The 17,247-nt window shown below is 43.4% G+C and overlaps 1 protein-coding gene across 3 annotated transcripts in view; it reads left to right on the top strand.

The window, feature by feature from the left end:
- IFT140 (intraflagellar transport 140) overlaps nucleotides 1–17,247 on the top strand; it is a 105,995-nt gene continuing 88,748 nt past the window's right edge. Inside the window, exons 1-7 of one of the 3 annotated variants that reach the window (XM_032126382.1) lie at nucleotides 681–876; nucleotides 2,946–3,021; nucleotides 5,293–5,468; nucleotides 6,629–6,850; nucleotides 10,232–10,353; nucleotides 11,015–11,157; nucleotides 14,844–15,019. In XM_032126382.1, the coding sequence (XP_031982273.1) occupies nucleotides 5,322–5,468; nucleotides 6,629–6,850; nucleotides 10,232–10,353; nucleotides 11,015–11,157; nucleotides 14,844–15,019 (810 nt within the window). In that variant the 5' untranslated portion in view covers nucleotides 681–876; nucleotides 2,946–3,021; nucleotides 5,293–5,321. Of the gene's footprint in view, nucleotides 135–680; nucleotides 877–2,945; nucleotides 3,022–5,292; nucleotides 5,469–6,628; nucleotides 6,851–10,231; nucleotides 10,354–11,014; nucleotides 11,158–14,843; nucleotides 15,020–17,247 lie in introns of those variants that run through there. The other 2 variants (XM_032126381.1, XM_032126383.1) reach the window with 2 other exon arrangements.

Below are 17,247 nucleotides of genomic sequence, written 5' to 3'. Positions count from 1 at the left end.
TTCCGCCACTCTCCGTGTGCCGCCGGGCGGCTTCGGCCCTTCCCGTCACTCCTCGGCAGTTTCCGCTCGGGGCTCGCCCCGTTGTCGGGGTAACGCAAAGCATCGCGGAGCGAGTGCGGCCTGCGGCGCGGGCGGTGAGCGCGGGGCGGGAGAGCGGGCGGCGGGCGCTGTCCACGGGCGGGGGAGAGCGGGCGGCGGGCTTTGCCCGCAGCAGCCCGTGGGGTGTCGGCCGGCTCTCCGTGATTGTGTCTTGGGCCTGGCCCGCAGCAACGGGATCAATCGCGGTCAGCCGGAAGTGAGGGGCGCTTGAGCTGCTGCCCGCGGGCGGTGGGAGCTGGGGCGGGGGCCGCCGAATCTGCCCCCGGGCGCGAACGTGGCGGCGTTGCCCGCGTGTTTGCCCTCTCGAAGCCGGGGAGTTCGTGGAGCCCCTTGTTCTGTGCCGGCGAGTGGCGGTCACGGCCCGGACGAGGAACCCACGCGGAGTGCGCTCCACTCCAGGAGCTGCCCCATGGCAGCAGCAGCCTGGGCTCGGCCTGGCACAGGCTCCCCACTCCTTCTCCCTCTGTGCGGGTGCAGGATTCAACAGGGTTTTTACTTTATCTATTTTACAAGTTAGAAAAGACAGTACATAGTCATAAACCATCTTTTTGTAGCACAGATCAGTTTTGTATTACTTTTTTTTCTGGGTCTGGCTATTTTAAACAATTGCAGACTTTAAAGGCAACATTTCTTATAGGTAGAGATTAAAGGAAAACCTCTGCTTTTGCTTTGGTAACTGTTGAGTCTTGTCAGAGTCTTGTTAAGGCAACTCGGACAGAGATCCCATTTCACTATGTGTCTGGTGACTGGGGGGCTGATGAGTCCACAGCTCCACAGGTACAGCAAACCAAGTTGCTATCAGTCTCGCTTAAATGTACTGATAACGTTGTGACAGAATATAAAAGCAGTTTTTTAAGAATTTTCCCCAAAGACAGAATAGCATCTTTTTTTCCCCCTGAATGTTGATGATTGTTTTGTGAAATATGTGCGCGTGTTCTGGCTCTCTGCTGTCATTTGCAGTCGTTAATGTTGTCTGTACTGTTCAACTCTGTGAACCTCATGAAGTTCAACAAGGCCACATGCAAAGTTCTACACCGGGTTGGGGCAATCTCCATTACTAGTATAGTCTGAAGGATGAACAGATTGAGAGCAGCCCTGAGGAGAAGGACTTGGGGTACTGGTGGATGAAAGACTGGAAATGACCTGGCAATGCACACTGGCAGCCCAGATACCCCCATGTCCTGGGCTCATCCCCACAGCATAGGCAGCAGGGAAGGGGGAAATTCTGCCTCTCTGCCCTGCTCAGGTGAGACCCCAGGTGTATCTCCAGCTCTGGGGCTCCAGCATAGAAAGGATGTGGAACTGGTGGAGTGAGTCCAGAGGAGGCCACAGACATGCTCCAAGATCTGGAGCCCCTCTACTCTGGAGACAGGCTGAAGGTCTGTGGGTATTTAGCCTGGAGAAGAGAAGGTTCTGTGAACGCCTCATTGCGGCCTTCTAGTATTTTAGGAATCCATTCAGTGCCAGTGCCGGCAGCTCAGGGTGCAGTTACAGTGCAAGCTGCAGGTTGAGCTTTGGGTGGCCAGAGCAAGAGGATGTGAACTGCCGACCCTTTGCATAACAAAGGACATGGAGCCCTGTGGCCCAGCCAGGTGAGGGACACTCAGAGACACTCAGCAGCAGCTGACGACCCCCAGACTTTCCTGCCCTTAGACTGAAAGGCTGTAAAAGTTCCTTTGTTTGAGGTTCCACAGCTGGACATACCAGCTCAAGCTGTAATTTTGTTATTGGACCAAAATTAAATTGTTTTAAGGATCCAGATGTCTGAGACTTCTATGGGAAACCTAGAGTTGAGCTGGTAAGGAAACTTGGTCTGGCTGTGTGGGAGTGGGAGTGTAGCTGTGCAGGGCCTCGGTCCCAGCACAGGCGGTGCAAGAGTGACTGTCAGGGTGGCTCCTGAATGGTTGGACAGGGAAGTTGTCTTAAAAAGAACTTAACGGAGGCTTATAAGAAAGGTGGAGAGAGACTTCTTATGAGGGCCTGTACTGACAGGATGAAGGGCTAATGGTTTAAACTGGCACATCTTAGGTTTAGTTTAGGCATAAGGAAGAAAAGTTTTACTTGCGGGGGTGGTGGGGGGGGGAAGGCCCTGGCACAGGGTGCCCAGAGCAGCTGTGGCTGCCCCAGCCCTGGCAGTGTCCAAGGCCAGGTTGGATGGGGCTTGGAACAACCTGGGCTAGTGGAAGGTGTCCCTGCCCATGGCAGGGAGTGGAATGACATGCACTTTAAAAGTCCCTTCCAACCCAAACCATGCTGTGATTCCATGAGCTCTAACCATTTTTAAGAATTGCCTTAAGAATTCAAAAGTTTCTGTCAGATGTATCTAATTTAATTATTGAGATCGGGTATGGGGGCTTGGCCATGTTCTACTTCAAGCCACAAAATGGTTAACTTTTGCAGAAATTCTATTTTTTTAAACCTTGAAAAAATAGAACGTGCAATGCCAGAATAGTTTGTAGAGGCAGTGTTACTTGGTTTTCTTTTTCTTTCTTTGAAGACTTGTTTTGAAGAGGCAGCTGTCAAAGCTACAGTGTAAATACATGAGCTAGCAGTAAACTTGTGAATAATGAATTCCCAAGATCACAGCAAGAAAATGAATGTTGGTTTAATTATTTTTATACCACTGAGTAATTCACTTATGTAAGCCATTTATTTATTTGTGTGTAGCAGTCTGCTGCACAATTCTGTGTAGTTACTGTGATGGTGAAGAGTATTTTATATCAGGGGTTGTCCGTAATTTACGTGACAGTATCACTGAATCTTGTTTTAGGAACTGCCAGTCTGCCATTTTAAATACACACAGTATTGACTGAAAATTTTTTCTTGCTGTCTCTTAATTCCCAAAGCTGATCAAGAGATGCAATTTGGAAGCTTGGTAAACTTATTTCTGTCATTGAAGGGGACTGAAATATCTGAATAATAGTAAGTAATATTTCTGACTACAGATGCAAGGAACACTTAAAAGCAGAAAGTGGTTGCTATAGAGAAGGTATTACAGCTGTATAGCTTGTGTGATAAAACTGTTATTTCATATGAAATGTGGTTTTGTTTTCATTTAGGCATCTTATATTTTTATTTTAATCTGAAGTGAAATTCTTTAATATTTCAAATTTTGAGCGTGTATAAAGCTTATAGTCAAATATGGACTAAATCCTTCCTCTGTTAGAGGAAAATGAAACAGATAAAATAAGGAGTAAAGTAGTACTATGGGCACAGAACTCTGGAACAGAACTGGAGATGTAAGAAAACTTTTAAAAGACATGAAATCAAGAAGAAAAACACTCTAAATTTTGGGGTTTTTGCATGGCAATAAAACTAGACCCATGCTATGCCACTTTGAGAATGCTGAGGATTTTGAAGGATTATGAGGATAAAGGTGAGTGGATCTTGTTGAAAGATGAAATTGTTTGTCCTTAGGCTGACTGCTGTTGTGTCTGCTCTCATGTCTAGTGGCTGATGTTATTCTTTGTATGTGTCAGAGGCAAGGTACAGAACTGCCAACTTACTGAACAGGGTTGCCCACCTTTCTAAATAAAGTGCCCAGCAAATTAGTTATTTTAGGTGCTGACAGAAGATTTAAAGAAAAGAGGCCTTAAAAGAAAAGTCTGTTCATGCCCATTTTACATCCTGGTGGCTTAGGCAAGTCTCACTGCTGTGCATGTATGTGTGCCTGTGGGTTCTGAACTCATCGTTTAGCTGTGCAGAAGAAAAAGTCTCTTCCCCTTAAATGTCACAGGAATGTTAAACATTTCATGCTTGGGTTGGGTTTTTTTTGTATGTGTGTGTTTGTTTGTGTTGTTTTTTGGGGGGTTTTGTTTTTCACCAGGTCTTGGCAGGGTTCTGTACCTGGGGAGGAGTAACCCCATGCCCCAGTCCAGGCTGGGGGCTGCCCTGCTAGACAGCAGCCCTGCAGAGAAGGACCTGGGGGTCGCCAGCTGTCCTTGACAAGCCATATGCCCTGGGGCCAAGATGGCAGATCCTGGGGTGTGTGAGGAAAGGCATTGCCAGTGGATCAGGGAAGGGATCCTGCCCCTCCGTTCAGCCCTGGTGAGGCACATCTGGAACACTGTGTCTGGTTCTGGGAGCTGGGCCTCTTGGGCCTCGCGAAGAGATGGCTGAGAGGGGACCTCATCCATGTCTGTCAGTGTCTGCAGGGAGGGCTCAGAGAATGGACAAGGCTCTGCTCCGTGGGGCCCATCAATGGGACAAGAGGCAATGGGCAGAAACTAGAACACAGGAAGTTTCATCTAAATATGAGGAAGAACTTCTTTACTGTGTGGATGACTGAGTGCTGAACAGGCTGCCCTGAGAGGATGTGAAGTCTCCCTCATCAGGGATATCCCAGAATTGTCTGGACACAATCCTATGCCATGTGATCTGGGAAGACCCTGTGTGAGCAGGGAGGTTGGAACAGTTGACCCACTGAACACTGTGACTGTGATTATTTGCTAGTAATTGAAGGTGTTTTGCTCCGTCTGTTTTTCTTTTGAAAGCGAGCCGGTTGGATCTCATGATGCAAATCCCAAAGACCACCTCTGTGTATAAATTATTACAGATTATTAGTGCCACCCTCCATTTCTGACGCACAACTCTGGAAAGGGTTTTGTTCTCGTGTTCTTCTGTGTACAACATCAGCACTTAACTATTTTCATTCAAATGTTGGTAACAGTTCCAATGTAAGTAGCAGATAGTGTGATTTGAACTAATCCTGTGTGATTTCAACAGTACAAGCTCCGAAGTGGTGGCAACAGTTGAAACTCTCTTTGAAAGCCCAGACATGAGACTTTACAACACAAAAGTGTTCTGTCTGTGTATTAATTAACATCTTTGGATGTGAAGTACTGGAAGTAACTTTCTGGTAAATTCTGAATTATTTCAAAGTCCTCTGAAGTAGGCCAGCACAAGCCACTGGTGAGAGACTGGTACCGTGCTATGCACACTGTGAATCTACAGAGTATGAGGCTCAATGTTTCTGAATTTTTTAAAAAAAATACCACTCTGACCTTTCTCATGTCTATGTAGTATGTGTAATAAGATGATGCTGTAGTTTTATTTTCCCCCTATGTTTTAACCCTACATATCATTATATATAGTGCATAAATTAAATATAATTTAGCATATATGTAGTGTATATGTATTATCTACATAAGCATATAAGCATAACTGTTAGAGATGTTTTTTTTCCTTATACAGGTGTGCAGTCTGTGACAGCTCCTGTTGTTATGGCTGTGTATGTGGATCATCGAACAGATGCTCCTGATTCCGTTGCCTCCCCTTCCCATATAGCATGGCACCCACTTCATCCACTCCTGGCAGTTGCTTCTATCAGCACAGCAGCTGGGGGCTGTGTGGATATCTACCTGGAACAGGTGAAAAATCAGCAACTTTGCTTTTGGTCTCAATACAGAGTCACAGAATCACAGGACAGTTTGGGTTGGAAGGGACCTTAAAGACCATCTTGTTTCAACCCCCTGCCATGGGCAGGGACACCTTCCACTATCCCAGGTTGCTCCAAGCCCCGTCCAACCTGGCCTTGAACACTTCCAGAGATGTGAGAGGTGTGTGAGAAGTCACAGCTTCTCTCAGCAACCTTTATCATTGTCCTAATTTAAAACTTCACATTTTTAATCTCTATTTTTGCAGGCTTACTTATCCTCCTTAAATCTCTCTCTCTAGAATTTAATTACTGTCTGTCCTGTGCTATCTAGAACATGACAGATTCATCAGCCACTCATTATATGTATTTTTAAAAAGGCCTTAATAAATTAAATTGACCTTTCCTTTGAAATTTGATGTCTACAGCCTGTAAGTCTTGTTTGTGATGGTTACTGATTTGCTTTTTGCTTCTCACAGTGTGAGAATTTCAGGCCTATAAGTAAATGAACACATGCCACTGCTGCTTTTTAACTCTTAAGTGAATAGAACATACTAAGAAATGGAAATTAAACAAATCATTCCACCACTTGGAAACTGAACTGATTTGTTGGACTCGGCTTGTTCCTTTTGAGTTGGTTGCTTCCTAGTATAGTTTCTGCCTGTAGATACACAAGGCTCTCATGTAAAAGAGTATGCAAAAGAAGTAAGACTTTGGTTTTCAAAATTTTTGGGGAAGTAGCACTACAAGGTATCTAGCAGCAGACTTACTGAAACATGTAAGTCTGTTAATATGAGGTAGCCTATAAAATGTGTACTTTTCAAAGTGTATTCTGAAAAATTGTCATCCAAGTTTTACAGATGGAAAAATAAATACATAGAGAGGTTAAATGATTCACGTGAAATATTCTTGTGAACTGTGCCCAAGGGAGGATTTGCCTTTAAGAGTTGTTGAAGTATTAGATTATTCTGTGTCCTTTGTGATGTGCTTTATTCTTTTTCAATAGCTGGAATTTCTTTTTACCTTGAAATGTGCTCGAAGCCTTCTTACATCCTTTATACGGGAGAGAAAGCTTGATATTGACTGGGCTGTGAATCGGAAGGTTTGGCTGCTGATTTTCCATTGGACTGAATTCACACAGATTTCTGTTCACAGGGAGAACATGTGTCTGATTCCCATGTTGAGAGAAGCTTTCAGGTCACATTACTTGCCTGGCACCCTTCCAGACCCATTCTGGCATCAGGATGGGAGACAGGAGAAGTTCTGATACTGAACAAACAAGACAAGGAGCAGCACACTGTACCCCCAAATCACAGCGCCAAAATCACAGTCCTGAGCTGGAGTACAAGTGGTACCTGCCTCGTGTCTGGGGATGGGGTGAGTAGCTGAAATGCCCTGCACGTGTTTGATGTGGAACACAGTCTTCGAAGCTCTGTAATGGGAAAGGATCATGGAATGGAGATCCATGGGGAAGGAAGAGTTGTGTGGGAGAGGAATTCCCTTTCATTAGGTACAAATTAAAACTGTTAGGGGGTAAAATCAAATCCTAGTGTTTTAAATGTTTCTACAATATAATTCTACAATTAAAGAATTGCTGTTCTACAATTTTTCTTTAAATAAAAGTGTGTCTAATCTCAGTGAGTGCTGAGTGTTGATGAAGGTTTAAGCCTATTTAATGGATGGAGTAATTGAGGTATAGACAATTTGAATTCTTTTGCTCCTGTCCATGCACAACTTTTATGGAAAACTCAGGAATAAAGCCTAGATGTTGAGAGACAAATTCCAGTTACAATATATTCATCTATAGTGAGTGCAAAGCAGTGCTCACTTGAATACAGGAAACCCATGCTAATCTCTCTTTTTCTGGTTTTATTAATGACTTAAAATTGTATCAAAGTGATTGTATTGGGAAATGTGACACTCTATTTCTTGATGAGCTGGTTGCCCTTTTATATAGTGAAGTGAGAAAGTAGCTATTGAATATTCAGGATTAAGTATTCGTAGAAGATTCTGATTTTGCCAGTTTTTGAGTCGGCAAATGAAGAAAAAAAAGGTGTTTTTTTCTGTATTTTCCCTGATACAAACTTGAGCTTGCCCAAGAATTTCAGTTCTGCTCTTACCTATATGTCAGAATTCTTATTCTATAAAAATCAGAGGAAAATATGATTTTAATTCATTGTTTGTAAAGTTCTGCTGCTGCATTTGACAGAAATGCAGAAATTCAAAATTGAGTAAAATTGAGTAAAAAAAGAATTTATCATCTTCTTTGTTAGAAAAGAGAAAGTTCTGCCCAGGCAAAAGATGGACACCTCAGTGTAGCTGAAGCTTAATCATGAGACAATACATTAATGTAGTCTGAGCTTACATTTATGAACAAAGTTCTTTTCAAATTGGTTTCAAACCAGTGTCACTATGGTATGGTCTGAGGTGCAGCACAGATATGCTTAATTTCTTCCATCTTTTCCAATAGTTTATAAGTTTATTTTTAATATTTTCCCCATGAGGTTTTATATTGAGGAAACTTCCATTAGGTGAGTGCTGCCAGGATCATGTTCTGCTCCTACTAGAGGAAAACCTTTAGAAACAAGATAAATATTTGGACCCTGATTTGGTTTCTCTTTTACCCAGAGGATGGTTGGACACTGGAAAGGCTCCCCAGGGAATGGTCAGAGCTGCAAGGCTGCCAGAGCTCCAGGAGCCTTTGGACAATGCTCTCAGGCACAGGGTGGGATTGTTGGGGTGTCTGTGCAGGGCCAGGAGTTGGACTGGATGATCTGTGTGAGTCACTTCTATCTGAGCATATTCTATGATTCTGTCTTCACTAGGATTTCTGTCATCGTGCATCCTGAAATGCAAGAAAATTATTTGAAAATAGCTTCATAAAGTTGGAATAGGATGCTGTGAAAATCAGAAGCTCTTAATTTGTTTTAAGTAAAATAACATGGATGATTTCCATGTTTTGATCACATAAAGGATCTAGGTGCTTTCTGTAGTGAAGGCCTATTTTTAGGGCAAGTAGCTTTCATACCAAGGAGCTAAAGCTTTGGGTTTTTAAAAATAATTGGGAAGGTACAGGATAGAATCAGAGACTATCTCCACTTGGAAAGGACATTTAGATAGATGATAAGGTCAATGTCCTGTGTAATTTAAAAATATCATTTGAAAACAGACCAGTTCTACGTCTTTTCCAGTGACACTTAGGAGAGGTAGTGAGCCTTTTTTATTTCCAATCTCATGTGTTCCAAACTAAGAATTGAGTTTGCAAGTAGGTTATCAGGATACAGGCTGGAATATCTAGAACGAGGTGGAAGGAAGGTCAGCAGCTTTAGAAAGCTGCAAGCTTTTCCTCCAGCTTATAAATTGTGCAGGTGGTTTTAGTCGGGATCCTTGGAAATTGGTGACATATAAAGCTGATGGAAGAGTGAGAGGAGGAACCAACAACTTCATAGGATCCTGTGATTTTCAGAGATAATGAGCAAGCATTTTACGAACTGCAAGGGTCCTCTTGGGACAGGAGTACAGCAGTGTCACAGTTGCACAGCTAAGTGGCATTCTTTAAGCTGCAAGACATATTGCACTTAATAAACAGTTTTGGATGGTATAACTATTGCCATCTTACTGCTGAAAAGAAGTTAGAATGTTGAATCTTAGGGTAAAAAGAAGGAAATGTTACCTTGGAAGGCCTCGGCTGCATCTTGTGTGGTTTCTAGTTAGAATTGGAAAGAATAAGTGACCACTGCTACCAGTTTTTCACTTCTAGGAGAAGGACAAGACTTCATTGAAAACAATAAATAAAAAAAGAGCAAATTCGAATACCGCTTTATTGTTGTCTATCTTAGTAAAATAAAATGAGATTGAACTTGATATTGAAAATTGTTGCTGGGTTTTTTCATGTAGTGCTTACATGGAAGGTTCCCAAATACAATTTGGTTTCATAAGCACTAGCATAACAACAACAACAATAATCACCTTAGCATTCCAACTGTGGGGATGTAGTGTAAGTCAGTTTGTTGGAATTCTTTCCAGTTACCAGGGGTTTGTTGCTCCTGAGCTGGCACTGCAGGGTGTGAGTTATGTCAGCACCTGTGCCAGGCTCGAGGGCTGGCCTGTGTTGACCACTGTTGAGTTAAAGAAAGGAAGTCTGGTTAGCTAATTAACATCTATGATTAGTCTAGTTACTAGATTCTTTTTCTAAAAGCAAATACTTGAATGTCTGCTCTGAAAGAGGAGGAAAGCTCCAGAAATTCAGAAATTCTGCCCTTAGTCTTTCTGCATCCTGTGACTTCACATGTCTGGTCATATACTTGTGCTCATCTACATCAGTGTTATATGCACTTACTGAGGGATGCATATGCTCTACTGTCTTTTATTTCAATTGCTAAACGATAAGATATCAGACTACTTGCAAAAAAAACATGGAAAGGACATTATCAAAACAAATATTTACATCTGCTACTTGCAGAAGAAAACCAAGACTGTTTCCTTAATTGCTCTGGCAGTGCAATCTAACAAAAAATGGATAGGACCAGTAAGCTTTTTTTAGATAATTTGATTTTAAGTAAGCATATAATATAGTATTAAAGATAACTTTGATTCCCTGTGGCTTAGTTTTAAGTGGGAGTAATTGTATGTGTCAACTAAACGAAAGGAAGGGTGTTGCTCTGTCAATAAAACGTTTATTTTTATGTGCTATGAGTAGCTGGAGTCTGGATTCTCATCTGTGTGCAAAGGGTAATGAATTAACTTGTCTTTTTCTAGCACGGTGTCTTGTTTCTGTGGAAAATGGACCATCGAGGCAGAGTCCAGGGTCCTGCCCTGGTTAAGCAGGAGTATGGGAAATGCTTGTGTCACTGTGTCTTTCGGCCACCCCCTCCGGGCGAGTGAGTATTGGCCCCGGCAGAGCTCTGCTAGACCAGGTCTTTGTCTTGTTCCACAGAAAGAAAATCCTACCCACAGACGAGCTATTTTTAAATATATAAAAAAACGTTTTTCTCCTAACTGCCCTTTATTTCCAAGCTCTTTTTCCACTCTGGTAGCTGGCTCTGTGTCCTGTGTGCAGCAACAGATCTTCCTCTTGTCCACATCTTCTGTCTGTTGCTGTTGACTCTTCTGTCTTAGTTCTTCTAATTAGCAATATTGCTGGTTGTGGAAAGCGGTAAACACACTGGAAACACAATTATATTATTGTCAAAAACAATTACATTAAAAGTCAGTTCTTAAACATTGTTATTTCTTTCCTCTCCAATCAAGAAATAGGAAGCAGCTGTAATAAAAAAGAAGAGTTTTCCTTGTCTGGGCTTTTCTGTTTCACATCTCTGTAAAAATAGTGATGCGTATGGAAAAAAAAGGTGAAACAATGCAAATGAATGCTAATATTAAAATTTTGTTTGATATCTTTTCGAGTTTGCCCTTTTTTCAATCAGTGTAGGAAATATTTTTATTCTCTTTATACAATATGCTTTATTAACTACTCCTCTATTCTTTGAGACTGAAACTACTCTATTATGAAAAGAATTGGGGATGAAGTATCTCTCTTTGCAGGGACTTTGTGCAACTGGCAAAAGCGGCTGTGAGTGGTGATGAGAAAGCCTTGGATATGTTTAACTGGAAGAAAGCTGGAATGGGACCACATCTGAAAACAGCAGTCCAGGAAGGACTCTCCTTCTTTATCACTATGACAGATGGTAAGAGCAAAACGACTTTTCCATTTGGCTGGGAAGTTGTTTCCTTAGAGCTTCAAAATAGCTCAGTGCATGATAGTCTTGTTTTCATATATCCTACATCTGGGGTATATTCATATATCCATCACATTCATATATTCAATGGGGTAGAGTATTCATAGGAGTTGTAGAATGTTTAGTAAGAAATGAATAAAATTATTGAAATCTTACCATCTTCAGGGTGGTCTTGTTCACAAGGACACCAGAGGTGCTGGGTTAGTCAGATTCCTGAAGAAATGAGTATGAGGAAAACAATCTCTAACACGTAAGTGTAGATAAAATCAGCTTTTGTGCAAAGCTTCAAAATAATGCATATGTTTTGGGTTCTTTTTTCTATAAATAGGCAAATTCTGCTAAAACATACCTCTTAAAATAAATTCTGAATTTGCTTTTCACTTTTTTCCTCATGCTTTGAAATGATGCTTCAGTCTTACAGAGCAAAAAAAGTCTGAGAATCTGTTTTGTTAGTTTTCTCTCTGTTTCTTCTCTGCATTTTCCTTTTCCTTGACTTTTACTCTTCCCTGTCTTTTCCTATCCCTTTAATCTTCTGGGTACTAGTTTGCTCTAAGCTAATTTTCTTCCCACCCCAATTCTTCGCATGATGCCATCTCTGTAACTTGCTCTCTCTGAACTGGAGCCAGAATGTGTGTGAGAAGTTGCATAATGGGTTTTTCTGGCAGGTACTCCTCTTGATTCAAGTGTTAACTGCTCTGAAAACATTTCAGTTATGCTGGTTCTGCAGTTCAGTTATAATTTGACTTAGTGTTTTACCAAAACTGACACCCCTTGTTTACAGCAGTACAGCACCAGCACAGCTTGCAGGAGTGGCATGGGCCAGCTGTGTGGTTGGTTTGCAGAGCAGTAGACTATACCTTCTTTTGATGTGTGAATTACAAGCCTCTTTACTAGAAAGGAACCATTTAAATGGAAAATGGACACAGGGCGCTTCGTAAAGGTAAAAGGAGAGAAGCTCTGAGAAGCTGTGCCCGTTCCATCCTCACCTTCAATGCCACTGTTGTGGTGGTGCAGGGCCCCATCTAGGGACAGGCTCTGTGTCCTGCGGGTGCTGTCTTTGGTTTGGGCCTCCTTGTTAAACTTCTCAAATTTCAATCAAATGACACGGACTGTTCCCTGTGAGCAGTCTCATTGCTTAGGTTGGTTTGGGCATATGTATTTCAGACTCAGTTCTTTATCTAGTTAGTGATCTGCTGTAACTCCCAAACGTCCTGAGAAGGACTTGGGGCTGCTGGTGAGTGGGAGGTGGACATGCCTCAGCTGTCTGCACTGGCACCCAGAAACCCTGCTGTGTGCTGGGCCGATCCCACAGTATGGGCAGCAGGGGAGGGGGGGATTCTGCCCCTCTGCCCCACTCAGGTGAGACCCCACCTGCAGAGCTGCCTCCAACTCTTGGGTTCTCAACACAGGAATGACATGGAGCTGTTGGAATGAGTCCAGAGAAGGCCATGGAGATGCTCCAAGGGCTGGAGCCCCTCTGCTCTGGAGCCAGGCTGGGAGAGCTGGGGGTGTTCACCTGGACAAGAGAAGGCTCCAGGGAGAGCTCAGAGCCCCTTGCAGGGCCTAAAGGGGCTCCAGGAGAGCTGGAAAGGGACTGGGGACAAGGGATGGAGGGACAAGACAAGGGTGAATGGCTTCCCACTGCCAGAGGGCAGGGCTGGATGGGATATTGGGAAGGAATTCTTGACTGTGAGGGTGGGGAGGCCCTGGCACAGGGTGCCCAGAGAAGCTGTGGTCTATCCTGACAGTGTCCAAGGCCAGGCTGGACAGGGTTTGGAGTAACCTGGCATAGTGGAAGGTGTCCCTGCCCCGGCAAGAGGGTTAGAAAGAGATTAGTTTTAAAAGTGCCTTAAAACCCAAACTGTTCTGTGATTTAACAAGATGAAGATATCTATGCAGTGTTTTATTTCAGGGAGAAAATAAAGCAATGGGGCAGGACTTGAATTTTTTTTTTATATAGCTGGAATGTAGGGGATGGTAATATATTTGCAAGAGTTTTGGAAATTTAAACATTCTTTTAGATCATATCTTTTGGGTACAACGTTTTAGTGCGAATCCTTAATGTTCATTCTTACACACTTGTGTTTTCTGCTTAAGCTTTTGGGGTAAGATGCTACTTAATTTCATAGTTTTTTTGATTTGCAGTGGTGTAAAATGTCACCCTTCTATAATACTGTGATTTGCTAAGAAATTATGTGGATATGGCTTGAGATCTGTCAGATTTTGATGACATTGGTTTGGGTGATTTTTGTAATACCACTTGCAAGCAACTGTACTGCTTGTAGGGGGGTTTCACTGCCTAAACCCATGCATGCAATGGGCCAAGGCCATTGTATGAGGTTCAGTAAGGCAAAACCACGTGCTGCACTTGTGTGACAACAACCCCATGAAGTGCTCCACACATGGGTGAGAGTGGCTGGAAAGTACGCAGCAGGAAAGGCACCGGGGGTGCTGGTGACAGCAGCTGAACCTGAGCCAGGTGTACCCAGGTGGGCAAGAAGGTCAATGCCACCTGGCTTGGATCAGCCATAGTGTGGCCACAGGCCCAGGGCAGTGACCATCTCCTGTGCTGGACACTGCTGAGGCACCTCCAGTCCTGGGGTCAGTTCTGGGGTTCTCACAACAAGACAGACACTGAGGGGCTGGAGCGTGTCCAGAGAAGGGAACAGAGCTGGGGAAGGATCTGAAGCACAAGTCTGATAAGGAGCAGCTGAGGAAGCTGGGGGGCTTGGAGAAAAGGAGGCTCAAGGGGCACCTTCTGGCTCTCCACAACTCCCTGACAGGAGGGGGCTGCGGATAGGGCTCTGCTCCCAGGGAATGAGGACAGGACAAGAGGAAATAGCCTCAGGTTGTGACAGAGGAGACCAGACTGGACATCAGGAGGAATTTTGTCAGAGGAAAGGTTTAAACATTGGAATGGGCTGCCCAGGGCAGTGGTGGAGTCACCATCACAGGAAGTGTTCAAAAACTACTAGATGTGGCACTTCATGATATGGTTTAGTGGGTGTGGTGGTACTTGATCAAAGGTTGGACTTGATGATTTTGGAGGTCTTTTCCAACCTTCATGATTCTGTGATTCTATGATACATAGAGTAGTACAACTTAATGAAATGATAATGGCTTTTAAAATCTTGATATGTGCGTTAGTTGCTGTTGTCGGTGTTCTTAGAAAAACACTGTCCCATTTGCCAGTGAAATTATGGATTCAACCTGAATTTGGTGTGTGGTGCAGTGTTTCCTAAACAGTGAAGAACTTCAGGTCCACAGTTTTCTGCTGTAAAACTAAACTCTGCTGTAAATTGAACCAATTATTAGCTGCCATTCTTCTTTCACAGATTTTTTTCTAAGGCTGAAGATTTCAGAAGCTATCATTCATACAGAAAGTTTACTTGCAGTTTAAAATTATTTAGATTATTCCCCTTTGGATTTTCTAAATGGGGAAAAATACACTTTGGTTTATTGCTCTGGTCAGCTATTGTAGTCTCTATCCTGAGGCAAACTAGAAAATGAAAGAATCTTTGTTTTTACCTTTTCAGCACTTGAGGAATGTTTTATTAAGGTAGAAAGCATCAACTTTGACTTTTGTAGCTAAAAGCTGTTGACTAAAATCTGCACCTTGTTTATTTGTGCTACAGGTTCTGTGCACTATGTGAATGAGAAAGGGAAGACAAGGCACGTATTGTCCACAGACAGTCTGGTTCGAAAGCTCCTGTTGCTAGAGGAAAGAGATGTTTTACTTGTAATAACAGAGAATCTGCAGTTGTCCTTACATGCAGTTTCTCCCAATGGAGAGGCAGAAGAGCTTATGAAGGTAAGAGTCATACTACAGGGTAAAGTTGCAATATTTATTCTTTATAAGTATTTCTTGGGTTTTTTTGGTTATCACAATGTTGATTTCAAATGAATCAACTCTCATTTTTGTTTCTCAGATAAATCCTTGATGAAGAAGCAAAAATAGCTCATCTAAAAGTGGAATAGAGTGATGAGTTACTGAACTTGGAAAGATGGTTTTCATCTTGTCTTCCTGTTTTTTCGTAATTTTTTTTCAGTTTGACTCTATCTTAATCCTTTTACACTTAATTTCAGTTTCTTAGTGAATTAGAGAAAAATTGGAAATTCCAGTTGTTCTGGTTGCAGAGGGGGCGGAGCTTAGCAGTGTGTAGTTGCGGCTACGTTGTTATTCTATGCCACCTATATCATCACTGGTTTTGGGGAGAAACTGTGCACACCCCAGAAGCGGGAACCATTCTGCCTTGCTCTCTCTCATGGGAAGGTTGTCGGCATCAGCCCTGCGGATTCTGTCTTCCGCCTCTGCCATCCACCCTCTCCCATTTTCTCTGAGATGCAGCTGTGGACATGGTGCTGAAAGGAAAGCAGCAGAACACAGAACTGACATGTGCTGAATGGCAGCACCAGGGGGGAGGCTCCCAGTCCAGCCAAAGGGAGCCCAGCCTAGCCCAGTCCAGCCAAGCCCATTCCAGCCAAGCCAAGCCAAGCCAAGCCAAGCCAAGCCAAAACAAGTGCAGCAGAATTGCAGTGAAGTGGCAGCGACCTGCAGGATCAACCCCCAGTACGGTGGAACGCTAGAAGCAACGGTGCAGGCACTTGTGTGGAACTGAGCCCAGCAGAGCTGCAGTGCGACCCGTCTTGGATGACCCGGCTTTTGGGGGGTCTGTTTGCCATTGTTTTTTGTTGTCTTGGCCTGAGGGGGCAGGAGGAAGCCTCTTGCCATACTGCCTTTGTTTGCGACGGTGTGTGGGAACCTGGGGAAGGCACATGGGTGCAACCTATGGGGAGCATCCACCATTTTGGTGTTGTCTCAGCAGCTACATAAAACTAATTTTTTGTGGGTAGAACACCTTCTGTTTTAGGATATTTTTAAAAATTCATATTGCTGTTGTTACTGTGTGTTTCTTATTCCATTACCTTTTGCTTTCAGTAAATTATCTCAGCCCATAGTCTCTGCTTGTGTCCCTCCCTTCCAGAAGGGGCAGGAGAAGGGCCATGGCTTATTTGGAGTTTAATTTTTTGCTAGTGTTAAACCACCACATTTAATTGGTGCCCAAGGTAAGGCTCAAGGGGCTTGAGATAACTTTGATCTAACCATTTGTGTTTTAGGTAGAGAACTCCCTGGTTCCAGTGTTGCTTGGTCTGTTCATGTGGGTGTGATACCTAACCCTGTATATACTCCCTCATATGCGCTCTGTATCCACCACGGTGATCTCTTTCAAAGTAGGGAGAAGGATCAAGATTGCTGTACTCTGTGATATCAGTTTATGACGTGATAATATCAAAGGCAATGGAGGTCATTTGTGATGTGTATTCAGTGTTGTTCTGTCCTGGCCTTGCCTGCTACCTCTGAGGATTCATTAATAATCATACCCAGCCTGTGGGGGAAAGGATGATTTTTCCCAGCCTTTTATCCTCGTCTCCTCCTTCAGGTCTGTTACAACAGCTTTTGAGAATTTTGAATTCTCTTTGGATGTTAAGGGAAGCATGCCCTCATTGATGTGGCTATGTCTCCTCTGTACAGTCTACACCATGTTAAGATTCAGGACAGAGATTTCTTGGGAAGTTGTCCAGAGACGTGTCCCGGGATGGACAGTCATTAGTGGTGTGGCATGTGGGAGAAAATGGGCAGATTTTGAAAGAGTATTCTACTCCTGGTTTGGAAGTTCACCCCTGAACAACTATCAGGGCCCTGATAAAAATGGCAGGATGTTTGAAAGAAAATTGCTGTGGCAGTTGTGTGAAGTTATGAAATGTGCTGGACCCTGGATACTATTTATTGGACACTGCTTGTTTATATACAGCACCCTCAGAGGGAGGAGGAGGAAAGCAGAGCAGCAGGCACCATGGCCATTCAAACTGCAGCTGAACCACAAGAACAACCTGTGCTAGGAGCAGTTGCCCGTATTCAGAAGAAGAAATCCAAGACCAAATCAGTTCATGTAGTGAGTAATGAAGAGGAAGCCGAGCCCTCACAACAGGAGGAGGAGGCAGGGTCAGAGATAATCACCTGATCCCTATCCCTGAGTG

The sequence above is a fragment of the Corvus moneduloides genome, chromosome 16 (genome assembly GCF_009650955.1).
Source record: "Corvus moneduloides isolate bCorMon1 chromosome 16, bCorMon1.pri, whole genome shotgun sequence".
NCBI classification, from domain to species: Eukaryota; Metazoa; Chordata; class Aves; order Passeriformes; family Corvidae; genus Corvus; species Corvus moneduloides.
Note: the sequence above shows the minus strand (reverse complement) of the source record. Positions and strands in the feature narration are given on the sequence as shown.